The sequence below is a fragment of the Microplitis mediator genome, chromosome 6 (genome assembly GCF_029852145.1).
Source record: "Microplitis mediator isolate UGA2020A chromosome 6, iyMicMedi2.1, whole genome shotgun sequence".
Classification (NCBI taxonomy): Eukaryota; Metazoa; Arthropoda; class Insecta; order Hymenoptera; family Braconidae; genus Microplitis; species Microplitis mediator.
Window position 1 is genome coordinate 7,882,969 of NC_079974.1, and position 14,500 is coordinate 7,897,468.

General features: G+C 36.1%; 1 protein-coding gene across 1 annotated transcript; it reads right to left on the reverse strand.

Annotated features, from left to right (window-relative positions):
• Positions 1-453: 453 nt before the first annotated feature.
• LOC130670466 (uncharacterized) lies at positions 454-2,656 on the reverse strand. The gene has a single exon (XM_057473873.1). It carries the CDS (start codon positions 2,654-2,656, stop codon positions 755-757), a length of 1,902 nt encoding a protein of 633 aa, XP_057329856.1. The 3' UTR covers positions 454-754.
• Between the last annotated feature and the right edge of the window lie 11,844 nt (positions 2,657-14,500).

Here is a 14,500-nt window from a genome sequence, read left to right on the forward strand (position 1 = left end):
ATAGTTTGTTTTAAGATTCGTTTATGGAAAGAAAAGTTACTCAAAATATATTAAGTTTCATGTACTATTAAGTTTGGCCTTCAATGGTTTTTTTTTCTTTTTTTTTTTTGGCTATCGTCCCTATTGGACCACGTGCCACTAGGCCTTCAATGTTAAAAAGAGCTCAAGAGTTTTAATTTTAAGCTCATATTTAAAGGATATATTATCATAAAGAGGATTAAGTAATAAATATTGATAATTTGTATTGTTGTTAGAAGATAAGGAGCTCTTGGGTATTGTTGTAGGACTTGGCTCGGTCCATGGGAAATTCCCGAAAATCTCTCTCTTTCTTTCTCTCTCTCTCTCTCTCTCTCTCTCTATGTTTTTTCTCTCTTCCTTTCTTTCTTCCTCTCAACTACTCTATTTGTTTTCTTAAAAAAATTTTTCTATAAGTTATTTTTTATTACACTCCACACAAATGTTCCACTACGATTACTTCTACTAATTAAAGATGAGTTTCCAAAAATTCATTATTCATGGAGCAATGGAATCACAAATTCTCTAATTAAGCCGTCGGGTGCATAATTCATAGATAATTTAATCATTTTACAATTTATTTCATTTAACGAAATTTTCAACAATTGAAATACTGTTTTTTTTTTTATTTCCCATACTCCCAACTCTGTTGAGTCAATTGGTTCAGCGAATATACTTTTTTTTTTCTCTAAAATATTTCCTTCAAGCATTACAAAGTCGCCGTCAGAAAAAATTCGCTTTATTTGCATAATTTGTTTATTACGTAGCAACACGACATTATCTGGTTCTTTGGTTGTGAGTATTGAATTCTTGTATTGCAGTTTAAAATGTCAGTTTTATTTTTTTTAGTTTTTAATATTACTGTTGATGCTGATGAAGATTTTTTTTGTTGTTGTATGGAGGATTGCTCGTGAAGTCGTCTGCAAAATTGTTGTAGAGGGAGGTGCGGAGATCGTATCCAATGTTTGATTTTCATTAAGAAATTTTCGAATGGAAATGCATTTATTTCGCTTAAACTATAACCTGTAAATTTGACGTCTTTTGCCACATGTTTTAAATGATGCATATTCAAAACAATAGCTTTCTCTCCATAAAAGTTTGGCAGTTTCGTAACAAACTCATTAAAATACTGATTTGCTGTTTCATTATAGCTCACCGCCGTTACTTTAGACCACAACAATCGAGATCCTACACAAAATAGTAAAAAATGGTGATATTTTTTTTTATCTAAAATTTTTTTAAATAAAATAATTCCTAAATAAAGCGCGATTAATTTGAATTCGGTTGCCTTGTAGCGAGTAAAATCCCCTAAAGGACGACATTTTCTTGGAAATTCTTCAGGTATGTGTTGTTTAAGCATGATGAGACGACGAGAAAGTTCATTTTTAGATGAATTATCTAATTTACCTTTATTTTTGATTTCACCTAATAAGAATTCGGAAATTTTTTTCATGACGCCCAGAAATCCAAGATGCATGAAGTCGAGGATAAAAGTATGGATCATGTCTATCGGTGGCTTAATTCCAATTAACGGTGATACAGATACATGATGGTCAATATTCATGAAGTTTCTAAAAGTCCTATCTGAATATAATTCGCTATCAACGCTGGGATATATTGTTGTTTTATTTTTTTTTCTGCCTATTGCCATACATCGTTCGCAAGCATTGAAAGATGTGTGACTTACTATACCTTTAATGAAAGCTCGAGCTGGGGTATCACAAATAAATCCTTTCAAACACACTTTAAAGTTTTGTCCGTCTATTTCAACCCCATTTCTTAATAAACCATTAATTTCACGTATAAATGGGTTTAGATATTCATTTGAACTATTTGGTTTTGATGTACCAGCATATATAGCAATTACAAAAGGTTCACTCTGTATAGAATTTGAATATACCATTCCCAAAATTGGCCAAAAACATTTCAAGCTCGATTTAAACAATTTAACTCCATCAATATTAATAAGTAATTCAATATTTTTTGAAGTATCAGTATGAACAACTACATTCCGTTTTAATTGATGTTCTAATCCTATGTAGACAAATTCTCCTTTAGATTCGTCTTTATCTGTCATTTCTATAATATGATACTTAGCTTGGGCTGTAGTTAATAATGTCTTTGCACATTTAGGTGCATTAGGTTGCCAGTGTTGCTGAACGATTTTCAATAGTTTAGTTAAAGCTTCATGGTTTATTTGAGATTCTAAAGCCCATTGAGATAATTTTTCTAAATCCGTTGCTTCATCTTCTGTCACAGCTTGATTTAAACTGTTATTCATAACTGTATTATCAGAATCTTGATAGGTACTATAATTTTCATCATCGCTTGTCACTAGTTCACATTCTACATTAAATAGTTCAGGTACCACTTCAATCTCATTGATTGCATTTTCGATGTTTTCAGAAAGTTCTTTTTGAATAAATGTTTGTTCATCTGCTTCACGCACATTGTCTCTTTTGTTATTAATCCCTTCAGCTTTAGATATTATTACTTCACTAATATCATCATCACTTATATAATACGCTGTAGAGTTTTCTGAATCACTTTCTTCTGAACGTTTCAATTTTTTCAAAACACGATGTTTTTGAACACGAAAACTATTCGCAAAACGACGTTTACAACTATTTATATTATTCATTATTAAAAAATAAAGTAAAAAAATGAAATGTATGACTCGACACGATATGCAAGAGAAAAGATTCGGAAAAACGTATATTCGCACAAAGCTTATTTCTATACACTCTTCTGTAAACTATGACAATGTATACAGAAGAAAATATAGAAGAGGGGGCAATACCAGGTACTTAAGGAAATACTAAGTTTTCAAGGATTCAAATACGTTAAATCTTTTTTTTTTTTAATGACATATTCAAAGAAAATAAAAAAAAAAATTTTCAGTGGCCGTTAAAAAAAAAAAAATTTTATTTTTGCGGGCTAAATGAGATACCCCCAAAAAAAAGTAAAAAAAAAAAACAAAAAAAAAAATTTCTGGACATTACTTAAATTTGATTAAATTTTATTCTTTTTAAGTATTTCACATAAAGAAAATTGCAATGTTTTAAAAACATTTAAAACAAAAAACATTGTAAAATTTTGGGAGTGTCCACTTGCCCCCCCTCCCCGGTCCCTATTAAAGACATATACTAAATGAGACTTAAATACATATTGGAGAGTCAAAATATTATTCACAATGTAAATCACCTGGATTGTGGCCCAACTGAGATAGGCGGCTATTTGGGCACATATTGTTAACCACTATGAGCACCCGATTCGGCTCATGTAGTCAGGCTCATAACATTTTGCCTGATTAGTTGCCCAATAGGGTCAAAAATTATAGGGGTACAAACATTGAGTCACTTCGGGCACTCAAGCGGGCTAGTGTAATCAGGCCCATAACATTTTGCCTGATTAGTTGCCTGATCGGGTCAAAAACTATCGGGATACAGATATTTAGCCACTTCGGGCACCCAAGCGGGCTAGTGTAATCGGGCCCATAACCTTTTGCCCGATTAGTTGCCCAATCGGGTAAAAAGTTATCGGGATATAGATATTTAGCCACTTCGGGCACCCAAGCGGGCTAGTGTAATCGGGCCCATAACCTTTTGCCCGATTAGTTGCCCGATCGGGTAAAAAGTCATCTGGATACAGATATTTAGCCACTTCGGGCACCCTAGCGGGCTAGTGTAATCGGTCCCATACCATTTTGCCTGATTAGTTGCCCGATCGGGTAAAAAGTCATCGGGATACAGATAATTAGCCACTTCGGGCACCCAAGCGGGTTATTGTAATCGGGCCCATAACATTTTGCCCGATTAGTTGCCCGATCGGGTAAAAAGTTATCGGGACATAGATATTTAGCCACTTCGGGCACCCAAGCGGGCTAGTATAATCGGGCCCATACCATTTTGCCTGATTAGTTGCCCGATCGGGTAAAAATTCATCTGGATACAGATATTTAGCCACTTCGGGCACCCTAGCGGGCTAGTGTAATCGGTCCCATACCATTTTGCCTGATAAGTTGCCCGATCGTGTAAAAAGTCATCGGGATACAGATAATTAGCCACTTCGGGCACCCAAGCGGGTTATTGTAATCGGGCCCATAACATTTTGCCCGATTAGTTGCCCGATCGGGTAAAAAGTTATCGGGACATAGATATTTAGCCACTTCGGGCACCCAAGCGGGCTAGTGTAATCGGGCCCATAACCTTTTGCCCGATTAGTTGCCCGATCGGGTTAATGGTTTTCGGGATATATACTTTCAAACTTGACCGGCTCCCGACAGGGTATACCAAATAAGGCTAACAAGATTCTCCCTGACTAGTAACCTGACTGGGTTTTCGATAGTTAAGGCCACGAAATCGTCCCTGGTCTGGCACCTTCTCGGGTACATGTCATCGGGCCTTACTTTTAATCCCCGATCGGGTGCTGGTCGACAATCGGGCGGTTGTCGGGCACTTTCTACCAGGGAAAGGTTAAAATAAAGGTTTATATAAAAGGTTATAATAAAAGGTTTATAAAATAAAAGAGTTTATGATAAAATAAGGTTCATAAAAGGTTATAAGGTTTATTAAGGTATAAAGTTATAAGAAAAAAAGGTTTATAAAGTACAAGGTCATGAGAGAATAAGTTAAAAAGGTTTAAATAAATAAAAGGGATAAAAGTGAAAAGTTAAAATTATATTGATTTATTTATAAATTATCCTTCCTCATCCTTCTCTTACAATTAAACAAAAATTACACCGACCCTGATGATCCAAGATCCGGCTCTGGGAGGCCGTTATTACTTCCAGTGGCGCCCTTAAAAAGGACGACCAGAGTAGCAGCTTAGCCCTGTTATATAATTAACGCTACTTCAGATACTGGCACTACGACTGCTACTGCAGCTACAAATGCAGTAATTGCTTCTACTTCTAACACTACCATGACTCGAATAACTATGCCTAATACAGATGTTATGTCCGCCGCTTAATTTTTAATTATTTATCCGGGATTTCTCCCTTTGGTAGCGATAGTAATTTTGGACAAGCGGGTTGGAGGGTGCGGACAACAATAAAGAATACGAGGAAGAAATTATCTTCCTATAATTTATTATTTATAGTGGATCTTTTCGAAAATTAAGAACCCAAACGCCTTCGAAGAGGCTGGTGCTCTTGTTTAAGCCAAAGTATTTTATGATGATAGAAAAATAGCTCTTTCACCTACCTTTCGATGTCAATTCTTCTAGTGCGGCAGCTATTATCCCTCCAGAACTAAACAGCTCACTCGGCCTTCCTGTAAGGTTGGTAGAATAGGTGCGGCTGGGTTGATAGGATAATATCTTATGTACTACTTTCGAATGAAATTCGAACGGCTTGAGTGATGAACTTGATCTTTTATTATATTTTAAATTACAACATCTTAACTAAACGTCACTTGTTCACTCTAGTTTTTCACAACTTTATATTTTATTCATAATATAGGATTATTTATCCTTAACAGATATTTTTATAAGATTTTTGTTTATAAATGCGTCCTTTTTCACACCCAAAAAGGGGTTTTTATGCGCAGAAACTCGGCACAAAGTGAGATCACAAATTCACGTGATTTTTGTCACAATTCACTCGAACCGGATAGATCTTCGAGATCTTTCAATTGCAATTAAGAACTATACTCTACACGATAGTTGACTATCAGCCGAGTATCTAACTCAATTGGCAATTTAATTTATTAATAATGACCGTAAATAAATAAATTAATATCCTACACGAAATTAATCAGCCGGATACCTAGATCGATTTACAATTTATTTAAAGTGAATTTTGGAAAATCGCAACTGGTAAAATAATATCCTACACGAAATTAATCAGCCGGATACCTAAATCAGCGACGATTACTTATTGCCACGTCGGAAGATTTCTGCAATAAGATTACGGGCTATCGACGCCGTTTACGCGGACCAAGAAGTTTAAATGAAACTGAAGGCCCTGAGCCATGGTGCTCAGGCTTTTTGTAAACTTTGCTATGACAGTTGATGGGGAATTTTTAATTATCGTCATTGGTGGAAAGTGACGACAGTTTATTGTTTATTAGTTAAACTTATTGCAGTTATCCTCCCACTATTCTTTGCCGCATAAAACGGTGAAAAATCTGACGCTGCGTTTTCGCGCGCTTTGCAAAGAGGAGCTCAGAAATAATTATTTTAAATAATTATTGAAAAAAAATGAAAAAAAATTATTTGGACATAACAATCCCCCGGAAAGTAAGAGGGTTGTAGAATTCTCTTGCTTTCCTAAACAGATGTCCCCTCTTTTAAGAAGTTCGCGATAACGCTTACAAATTTAATTAAAAAGAACTTACTGCTAGATATATGAAAATATCTAAAATATAGAAGATTACATTTGAGTTTCCCAACATTTATGGTGTATACGTTGTAATACACGTATATATATGTTTGTTAGTACAAATTTAATAAGTTTTTCCCCTAAAATCCACTATTTCCATCACTACAAAAAAAATGATTATTGTTTATAAATATAAGGATTAAATATTAGATTATGATCAATTAAAATCAGGGTTACATTTATTTATTTAATCTTTTCCCGTTCATATGATGCATACCCATATATATATATATATATATATATATATATATATATATATATATATATATATATATACATATAGGTGACCTTGAGAAATATAAAGTTTGTCTAAATACTGAAATAAGCTGGAGAGAATAGTTCGCGATTAACTGCAAATCTGCATTGGGCCGACATCTAGCGATGTTTAATTGCGAGTTCGTTTTGCCGCGTCTGCACGAGCGAGTTTGATCTCCAGCTACCGTCTTATCTCGGTACGCATTCCGATTGCTGCTGAGAGCTATTCTCAGTGTGCAATTAGACTCGTCAGTGGTGAGTTAAAGTAAAAGGAAAGCTATAAAAATAAAAAAATAAAATATGTATGCCACTGATGAGCATATCCAGGGCTTTTCGTCCTGGATGCAATTTGTGATCCACCGCGGCGGATCCAGGGTAAGTTTGGCTCTATTTATTAATAATATTTATCCGTCAGTTGTCCAAAAAAAAAAAAAAAAAAATTTTTTACTTTTTCAGACAATTTTGCAAATGGGCGTGCTGGTTAGGAGTTTAGTCGGATTTACAAATCCGACCAACGCTATCGAGGTGATCGATAGCGTGTGGTTGATAGCTGCGGGGCATCTTCCACCGGAGTTAACCCGTGCGCGCTGGTTCTTTGAAGGTGCCCTGGAGTCTACGGGGCGTTTCGAAGTCGTCATGGCCCCCAACCACGAGGAGATCGAGACGCTATTGGTCTGCCTCATGGAGACGGCCGAGAGCCTACTACGGTAAGAGCTAAAATTCATCTAAATTAAAAAAAAAATTTTATTAATGTTTCTTCCCCGCCTTTTTTTTTCAGTGACTGGACTCGGGAACTTATGAGGCTCCAGTAGGGTTCGACGGACAACCAGGAGAAGAGGAGGTGGAGGGAAGAAAAAAAAAAAAAAATTAATAATAGTATAAGACAATGGAAATAAAAAAAAAAATTTGGATATGACAATATAAGATTATATTTTAAATTTTTTCGAATTTTCGTGTGTGGTGTTCTTTTCTTTTCCTTCCCCCCCCCCTTTTTTTAATAAAAATTTCCCCAATAAAATTTCTTTTAGTTAAAAGTTTAATTTAGTTATTACTATTTATTATTAAGGTTATTTATTAATTATATTTTATTAAATTCTATTAAATTATAATTCCCTTCTTTTGTATCAATTAACAATTGGTAATAGTGGCTAATTAGGTTAATTAGTTGTAATTAATTAGGTTAAGCCGTCTATTGATTTATTTAAAATTTCTTTTAATTAAAAATTTAGTTTAATTATTATTATTAGAGTTAGTTTATTAGTTATTTTGAGTTGAACATATTTATTAGCCGCATAGGATGGTCGTGTAAGAGTGAGAGAGCGCGATAGGTTCAGTCGGGACGTGAGATGGAGAGAGAGAGCGTTGCGCGACCGTGAACGACAGCTGTCGCTAATCGGTCTCTTCTTTGCCCGCGTTCGCAACTCTCGCGACGGTGTGACATCAATGAGATGTTAAATATCGACCGCTGAATTGATCTTAGATTTACCGGCAAGTGTCTCCATCTTACAGTCACTGGAAGGACTATTCTCTAAGCCAGCTTATTTCATGTATAAATCAATAATATGTTTTATATCGTAAATAATTTGAATAATTGATGGCTTTTTAATGATAATGTTGAGGAATTCAACCTGAAAATTAAGAATGAAGGTCACTTATATAAATAGCATGCATGTGGAATGATTTTTAGAGATTATTCTCAGTATATTCATAAGTATTTCAGTGATATTTTATGGGGTTTTTTTTTTTGAGAATTCTTTTCGTTGCTTTTGCGTATATCGCTTGGTTTTATTCGCGGTCAGTTTTTAATTTGCTGATTTAGCAAGGCCACGGTTATTATTATGTTTGTTTTTTTTTCTTTTATACAGTAAGAAAAGATGATTTTTAAACATATTGCTTTACATCAAGTTGTTCTTAAAGCTAGTGGACGCTCGTTACAGTTGAGGGGTAAGTCGGTATTAAAACCCATTTTCAATTTAAAAATAAGAAATTTGATAGTCCTTATCAAAAAAAAAAAAAAAAAAAAGTTTTATTTATGTATTGAAACTTGTAATTTCAGGATTTACTGAAAATGTGTTTTACTCGCCAACCTGTTGGGATTGCTGATCCGGAAATGGATCTTTTACCAGTTTTACTGGATGAAATTTTGATGGAGGTGCGGGCTCGTTGGTATCTAGATTCGGATCCAATTCTTTTGTTCGTTTCTCATCAATATGAGGTTGATTGGATCCATTCGATAGCACCACCCTTGCCCCCGATAGGAGCGGATGGTCGCGCTCTTACCTTACTAGAGGTATTTTTATATACTCATATATATTATATAAAGAGGAATTCTTTAAAAAAAATGTTTTTTTTTTTTCTGATCATTTTAGTATGTCGTGATCAATTTACATTGGTATTTTAAGGACGATGCTCTCATTGGTGACAGCTATTTAATGGAAGTTTTGAGATATATCCGTCACATTCGAGGATGCAGGAATAATTTGCGTCTGTTAAATTCTACCTTGAAAGATTCTACTATTGCCTGGCTTTTCAAAAGGCGTTAATGTTTTGAATTTGACAGAATAAATTGCGAATGGATTTAAAAATGTATAGCGTTTTATTTCTTTAATCTTTAATACTCATTATTTTATTCTTAAGTTTAGTTTGTGTGACTTCAACAACCGTTCTCACGACTAGCGCGTCTTGTTACCGCTGACGACGCGTTTATGCGTTAAATCGGGCATTCAGTCATCTGATTTGAAACTAGTACAATGTGTAAGTCTTTCGGTCAGAAATATAACCTTGGGGATCCCATTTTTTATTTTATAAGATCCTATTCCGAATTTATTTATATTCGAAGGATTTTTGAAAATTGGGCCCCGCGCATTCATATTTGTGAGTGTTATAATGGTTGCGTAACAACATATCCGCGGACAAAATATCCGCGACAAAATATCCGCGACAAAATATCCGCAGACAAAATAACCACACGACAGAATAACCACACGACAAAATATCCGCGGAAAAAATATCTACGGACAGAATATCCTCAAAATGACGATATTAAAGGTGTGAAACATAGCGCTGTTTTTTCACGAATTTTGTATGTTTGCAATTTGAAAAATATACTTATACATAAAATAATGTAAAAGATAACGCCCTTTTTTCACAAATTTTTTGTGTGTGTAATAAAATATCTACGGACAGAATATCCTCAAAATGACGATATTAAAGGTGTGAAACATAGCGCTGTTTTTTCACGAATTTTGTATGTTTGCAATTTGAAAAATATACTCATACATAAAATAGTGTAAAAGATAACGCCCTTTTTTCACAAATTTTTTGTGTGTGTAATAAAATATCTACGGACAGAATATCCAAAAAATTAAGGGTAATTCATTTTATCGACATATATTTGATCTATTGAATTTTCATCAATTAAATATTTTTACGGATATTTTGTCTGTGGATATTATGTATTTCCGCGGATATTTTGTCGTGTGGTTATTTTGTCGTGTGGGTATTTTGTCTGCGGATATTTTTTTGCGGATATTTTGTCGCAGATATTTTGTCCGCGGATATTTAAGCGTGTCACCGTTATAATACTTGTGGTGTGCATAATAATTTGCTACACGTAAGTGTTGAGGTGAAAAGTCTAGTTGGTCGTGATTTTAGTGTTATTTAAAATGTCGGTTTGTTTGTCTAGTATTATTTGAGTCGGTGTTCTCTGCCGGACTGCCCAACCCGTCTAAAGCACGAGCTTTTTCTGGCATGGAGTAATCATCTTTGGAGGGAAAAGGACGAGGATTTGGATGATTGGATGGAGGATTGGAAATCTATTTCCTGGCTCTTTAAGGAGGATGGAGAAGATGAGCCGGAAGAAGAGGAATTCGAGATGGAGGAAGAAAATGGGGCAATTCGGCCATCACCAGCGTTCGCTGGGTAACCGAAATGATGTTACCACTTGCAAGTCAAGTTCAGCTGTTGGTTTTCTCTTTTTAATAAAGGGAAAATAAGCTTGAAGATCGTGTGTTCCTAATTTTAACCCAAAAATTCACCCATTCCTTAAAATAACCGTATACAACTTGGATATGGTTAAATATGCAAGTGTATACGTAGGAAAAACTTGGTTTTCCCCCTTTTTTTTTTTTTTTTTTTTTTTTTTGAGTTTAAAGTTTCTCTTTTTTTTTATTACGGCGCAATTATCTAATTCGCCAGGTAAGTGTTCTTAGTTTATTGTTGAACATGTGACTAGTCTGAGGTTTCTATCTATTTACTGCTTCCATTTTCTTGTTATAGGTGGTGGAAAAGGAGTATTTTAAGGAGTTTTCCAGGATTTATTTTTAGAGGAGAATTTGGCGGAGAATTGGTGTCCTGTAAGAAAATTTGTCAAGGCTGTGATAATATTTGTCAGCGGCTGTCATCTGCGTTTGGATTCGCGCATGCGCTATGAAAGGTAAACGTTTAAATAATTTGCTTTAATTTCAAAAGTAATTTCGCGGTTTTTAACAGGAATTTACCAATTATCCTGTTTCCTCGAATGTTCAGGTGATTTTAAATTTCTTTAATAGTTTAGATATAAAACTCTATTATTAAATTTCTTTTTTTTTTCAAAATCTATCTGGTAAACTTAAGTCTAGTAGTATGTTTCTTAGTTAAAAATTTTTTCCTCTTTTTAAAATAAAGTGGTGGTAAAATAGGAATCTTCCTCAAAGATAACCATAGATATGTTTAAATGAATACATAAATTTGTAAATGTTTTCAAAAATGGCCCCGAAAATTACTTCGGGATCAGTTCGTAAATAATTAGAAGAAGATTGCTATTTTTACCACGCGAATTTTTTTTTTTTGATTATACATTATTCTTATCTTATTTAGGTTGATTATATCGGTGCGTTAAAGTCGGAGAGACGGAGACTTCTGGATGTACGAGTTGGAGTTGTTCGCTTATTTGCGGAGAAGGAGACACGAGTTGGTGTCGACAGATGCTCTTGGAGTTCGATGACCTCTGGTTGGTCCTTAATTTGGACTGCCTTTGGTTTGAGGTCGGAGGTACGTTTGGTTTCTAGTATTGTCTTGTGAAGTACCTCGACGGGCTGCTTGTTTTTCTTGTAGGTGAAGCAGCGCCTCTTGCCTGAGCGGATACAAATTTTGAGGAAAACTGGAACGATGAGAATGACACACAAGATGACGAGGATGGACATATTTCCCGCCGTCATCGTTCGTTGTATCTCGTCCTCCTGATGATGCAGCGCTATTTCAGACATCTGGTTTTCTGTTTCTTCTAGTCCTGCTCCCCAGGGTTGAAATTTATCGATTGTGTTTAACGGGTCGATGTTCTTTTTGAAGAGAAACCCTGAGACTTTGGGCTCAGCTGTTAAATTTGTTGACAGTGCTTCCAAGGTTAAATTTAACTTCGGCAGCGTGATATTCAGCTGGGTGATTTCTTCATCTATACTTTTGATTAAGTATTTTCCGTTTGTCATTCCGCATCTGCCCCGGATATGGATCATCCCTGTTCCATTGATGTAGTGGTCTTTTTCGACTGGGTCCAAACATTTGAGGCTTAATTTTTCCTCTTTGCAAGTCGAATAAGCCCAAGAATTTGGTTGATTGAGCTTTATCCACGTGGTTTTGCAATCGGGGATAATGCGGATGTTGCAAGTTCTCGAAATGTCTTCTGTCGATTTCAAGAGCAGCTTCATTTCGCAGTCGACTTCTTCAGGATCTTCTGTAGATTGGAATGGGATATCGGGACGACACGATAGATCTTCTCCGATGGTTCTGCATTTATTTATATATTCAGAGTCTGCCAGGAAAAATCTTCGCAGGCCCGGATCTGTAACCAAGAACCTTTAGGATGGTAAAATGGTCAAAGTTTGAATTTTTCCGTTCACGTTTTCTGGTTTTGGTAGCGGTCTCATTTCATATGATAGTAGTGGAATCTTGTGAAACAGAGGCAAGGTTACTATAATGAGCAGATAACCTTTTGCCCTCGCTACCTTTACTGTCGATACTGCTGACAAGGTTGAGAGGTCCATCCTGTCAATCGGCTGGGGTGGATTTAAATCAGGATGTTTCCGCATGATGTCGACCGTTGCTTTGTGTAGTTGTTTTGGCGATATCGCTTGAGGAGAGGGTCTGCCGGCTTTTGCCTCTTCGATGATGGTTTCGGCCTCTCTCAGGACTCGTTGGTGGTGATTGGCGATCTCCAAGCGCTCATCCCCCAGCATGAGGACTTTCGTGACATAAACGACTTTTTCTAAGAAGTTTAGCGTTGCGTTTATGAATGCGTGAGTGATATCTGCAAGTTTGTTCAGATTGGACTGCATCTGAGCCTCACTCTGAAGGTTGGCATTAATCTCACTCTTGACGATGTGAGTGGCATTCTGTACCAGGTGCACCATTTCGGCATTATCTTTATATAACTTGTTAATTTCCTTATTAATGTGATCTTTGTCTTCATAATCCATGGTCCCAAACAATTCTCGAGAAATCGTGCCTATGAAACCGAACCATGGAGCTCTCTGGTTACGGTCAAGTGGCGGCGTTTGGAAATTCGTTTCGTCGAGGAGTTGGTCTAAGCGATGCATGGCCTGGTATATTCCAACCTGTACCTCATTTATCATGTCGATTTTCAGATAGTGCATGCAGGATCCGACGTTGATGATCTTGGCACAAGCAAGCATGGTTGAATGTATATGTTCCAACTCGAAGGGGTACAGGTCTACCAACCCCTTGACGTTAATGGAAAAAATGATGCACCAATTTTCTTCAATCAAGTGGATCTTCTTAAATGGGTCATACAATAACCCTGGGTTGTCCGCCAATGGTTGGATGGTCATGACGTCCTTGGATTGACTGCTTCCTATGATGATGACCAGGAATATCAACAATGGCTTCATGGTGATAAATTATTTCCTTGGATCTGAAACAGAGAACTTTATAAAGGTTTAGCCTTTTGATCGAAAGCAGGTTTAGCCTTATTAGGGTTGACCAATTTTTGGTTCCCTTTGTCATTCAGGTAAATAAGACTCCCAAATTCGTTAATTTCGACAATTTCATAAGGCCCGGTGTAATAAACATCGAGTTTATTCTTCCTTGGCTCTTTTAAAACATAAATGAAATCACCAACTTTAAAAGTTCTGGCATGTATATGCCGATCATAACGAATTTTGGAATCTTGTTTTGCCTTATTGAGACAATCAGCAGCGATTTCTCTAACTTCTGATAATCTTTACATAAGGTCAGCAAGATAATCAGAATAAGTTTCGATCCTGGAATAATCGGGGAATTGGGTTGGCAACCGAGCTCTTCGACCAAACATCAACTCAAATGGAGTGAATTTGGTAGAAGTATGCACATTGGTATTGTAACTCAACGCAGCAAGACCCACATATCGATCCCAGTTCGGATACTTATCTGAAATTACTCGCAAAAAGCCTATTAACGGTTAATGGCTCCGTTCCAAGGACCCATTCGACTGGGGGTAGTAACCCGAAGTCGTTAATCTTTGTATTTTTGAAGCTTTTGCAAGCTGTTGTATTATTTTCGAGGTAAATGACGTACCTTTGTCTGAGAGGATGACTCTCGGACACCCGTAATAACACATATATCGATCAACGAGGGCTTCAGCCACTGTTGTCGATCGGATATCAGGTATTGGGATCGCGGTTACGGCTTTCGAAAAGTTATCCTGGATCGTCAGGATATGGACATTTCCACTTCTTGTCATCGGAAGTGGTCCAACGGTATCGATAGAAATTTTCTCGAAGGGCTCGAAGGGAGTGTCGGTTATCATCATTGGTTGTTTAGTTTTTATTCGCGTGAGTTTGTTCTTCTGGCAAATTTTGCATTTCTGGATAAATC

What these genes read in the sequence shown, in the direction of transcription:
- LOC130670466 (XM_057473873.1), bottom strand. Translation starts at nt 2,656, where the DNA reads ATGAATAATATAAATAGTTGTAAACGTCGTTTTGCGAATAGTTTTCGT.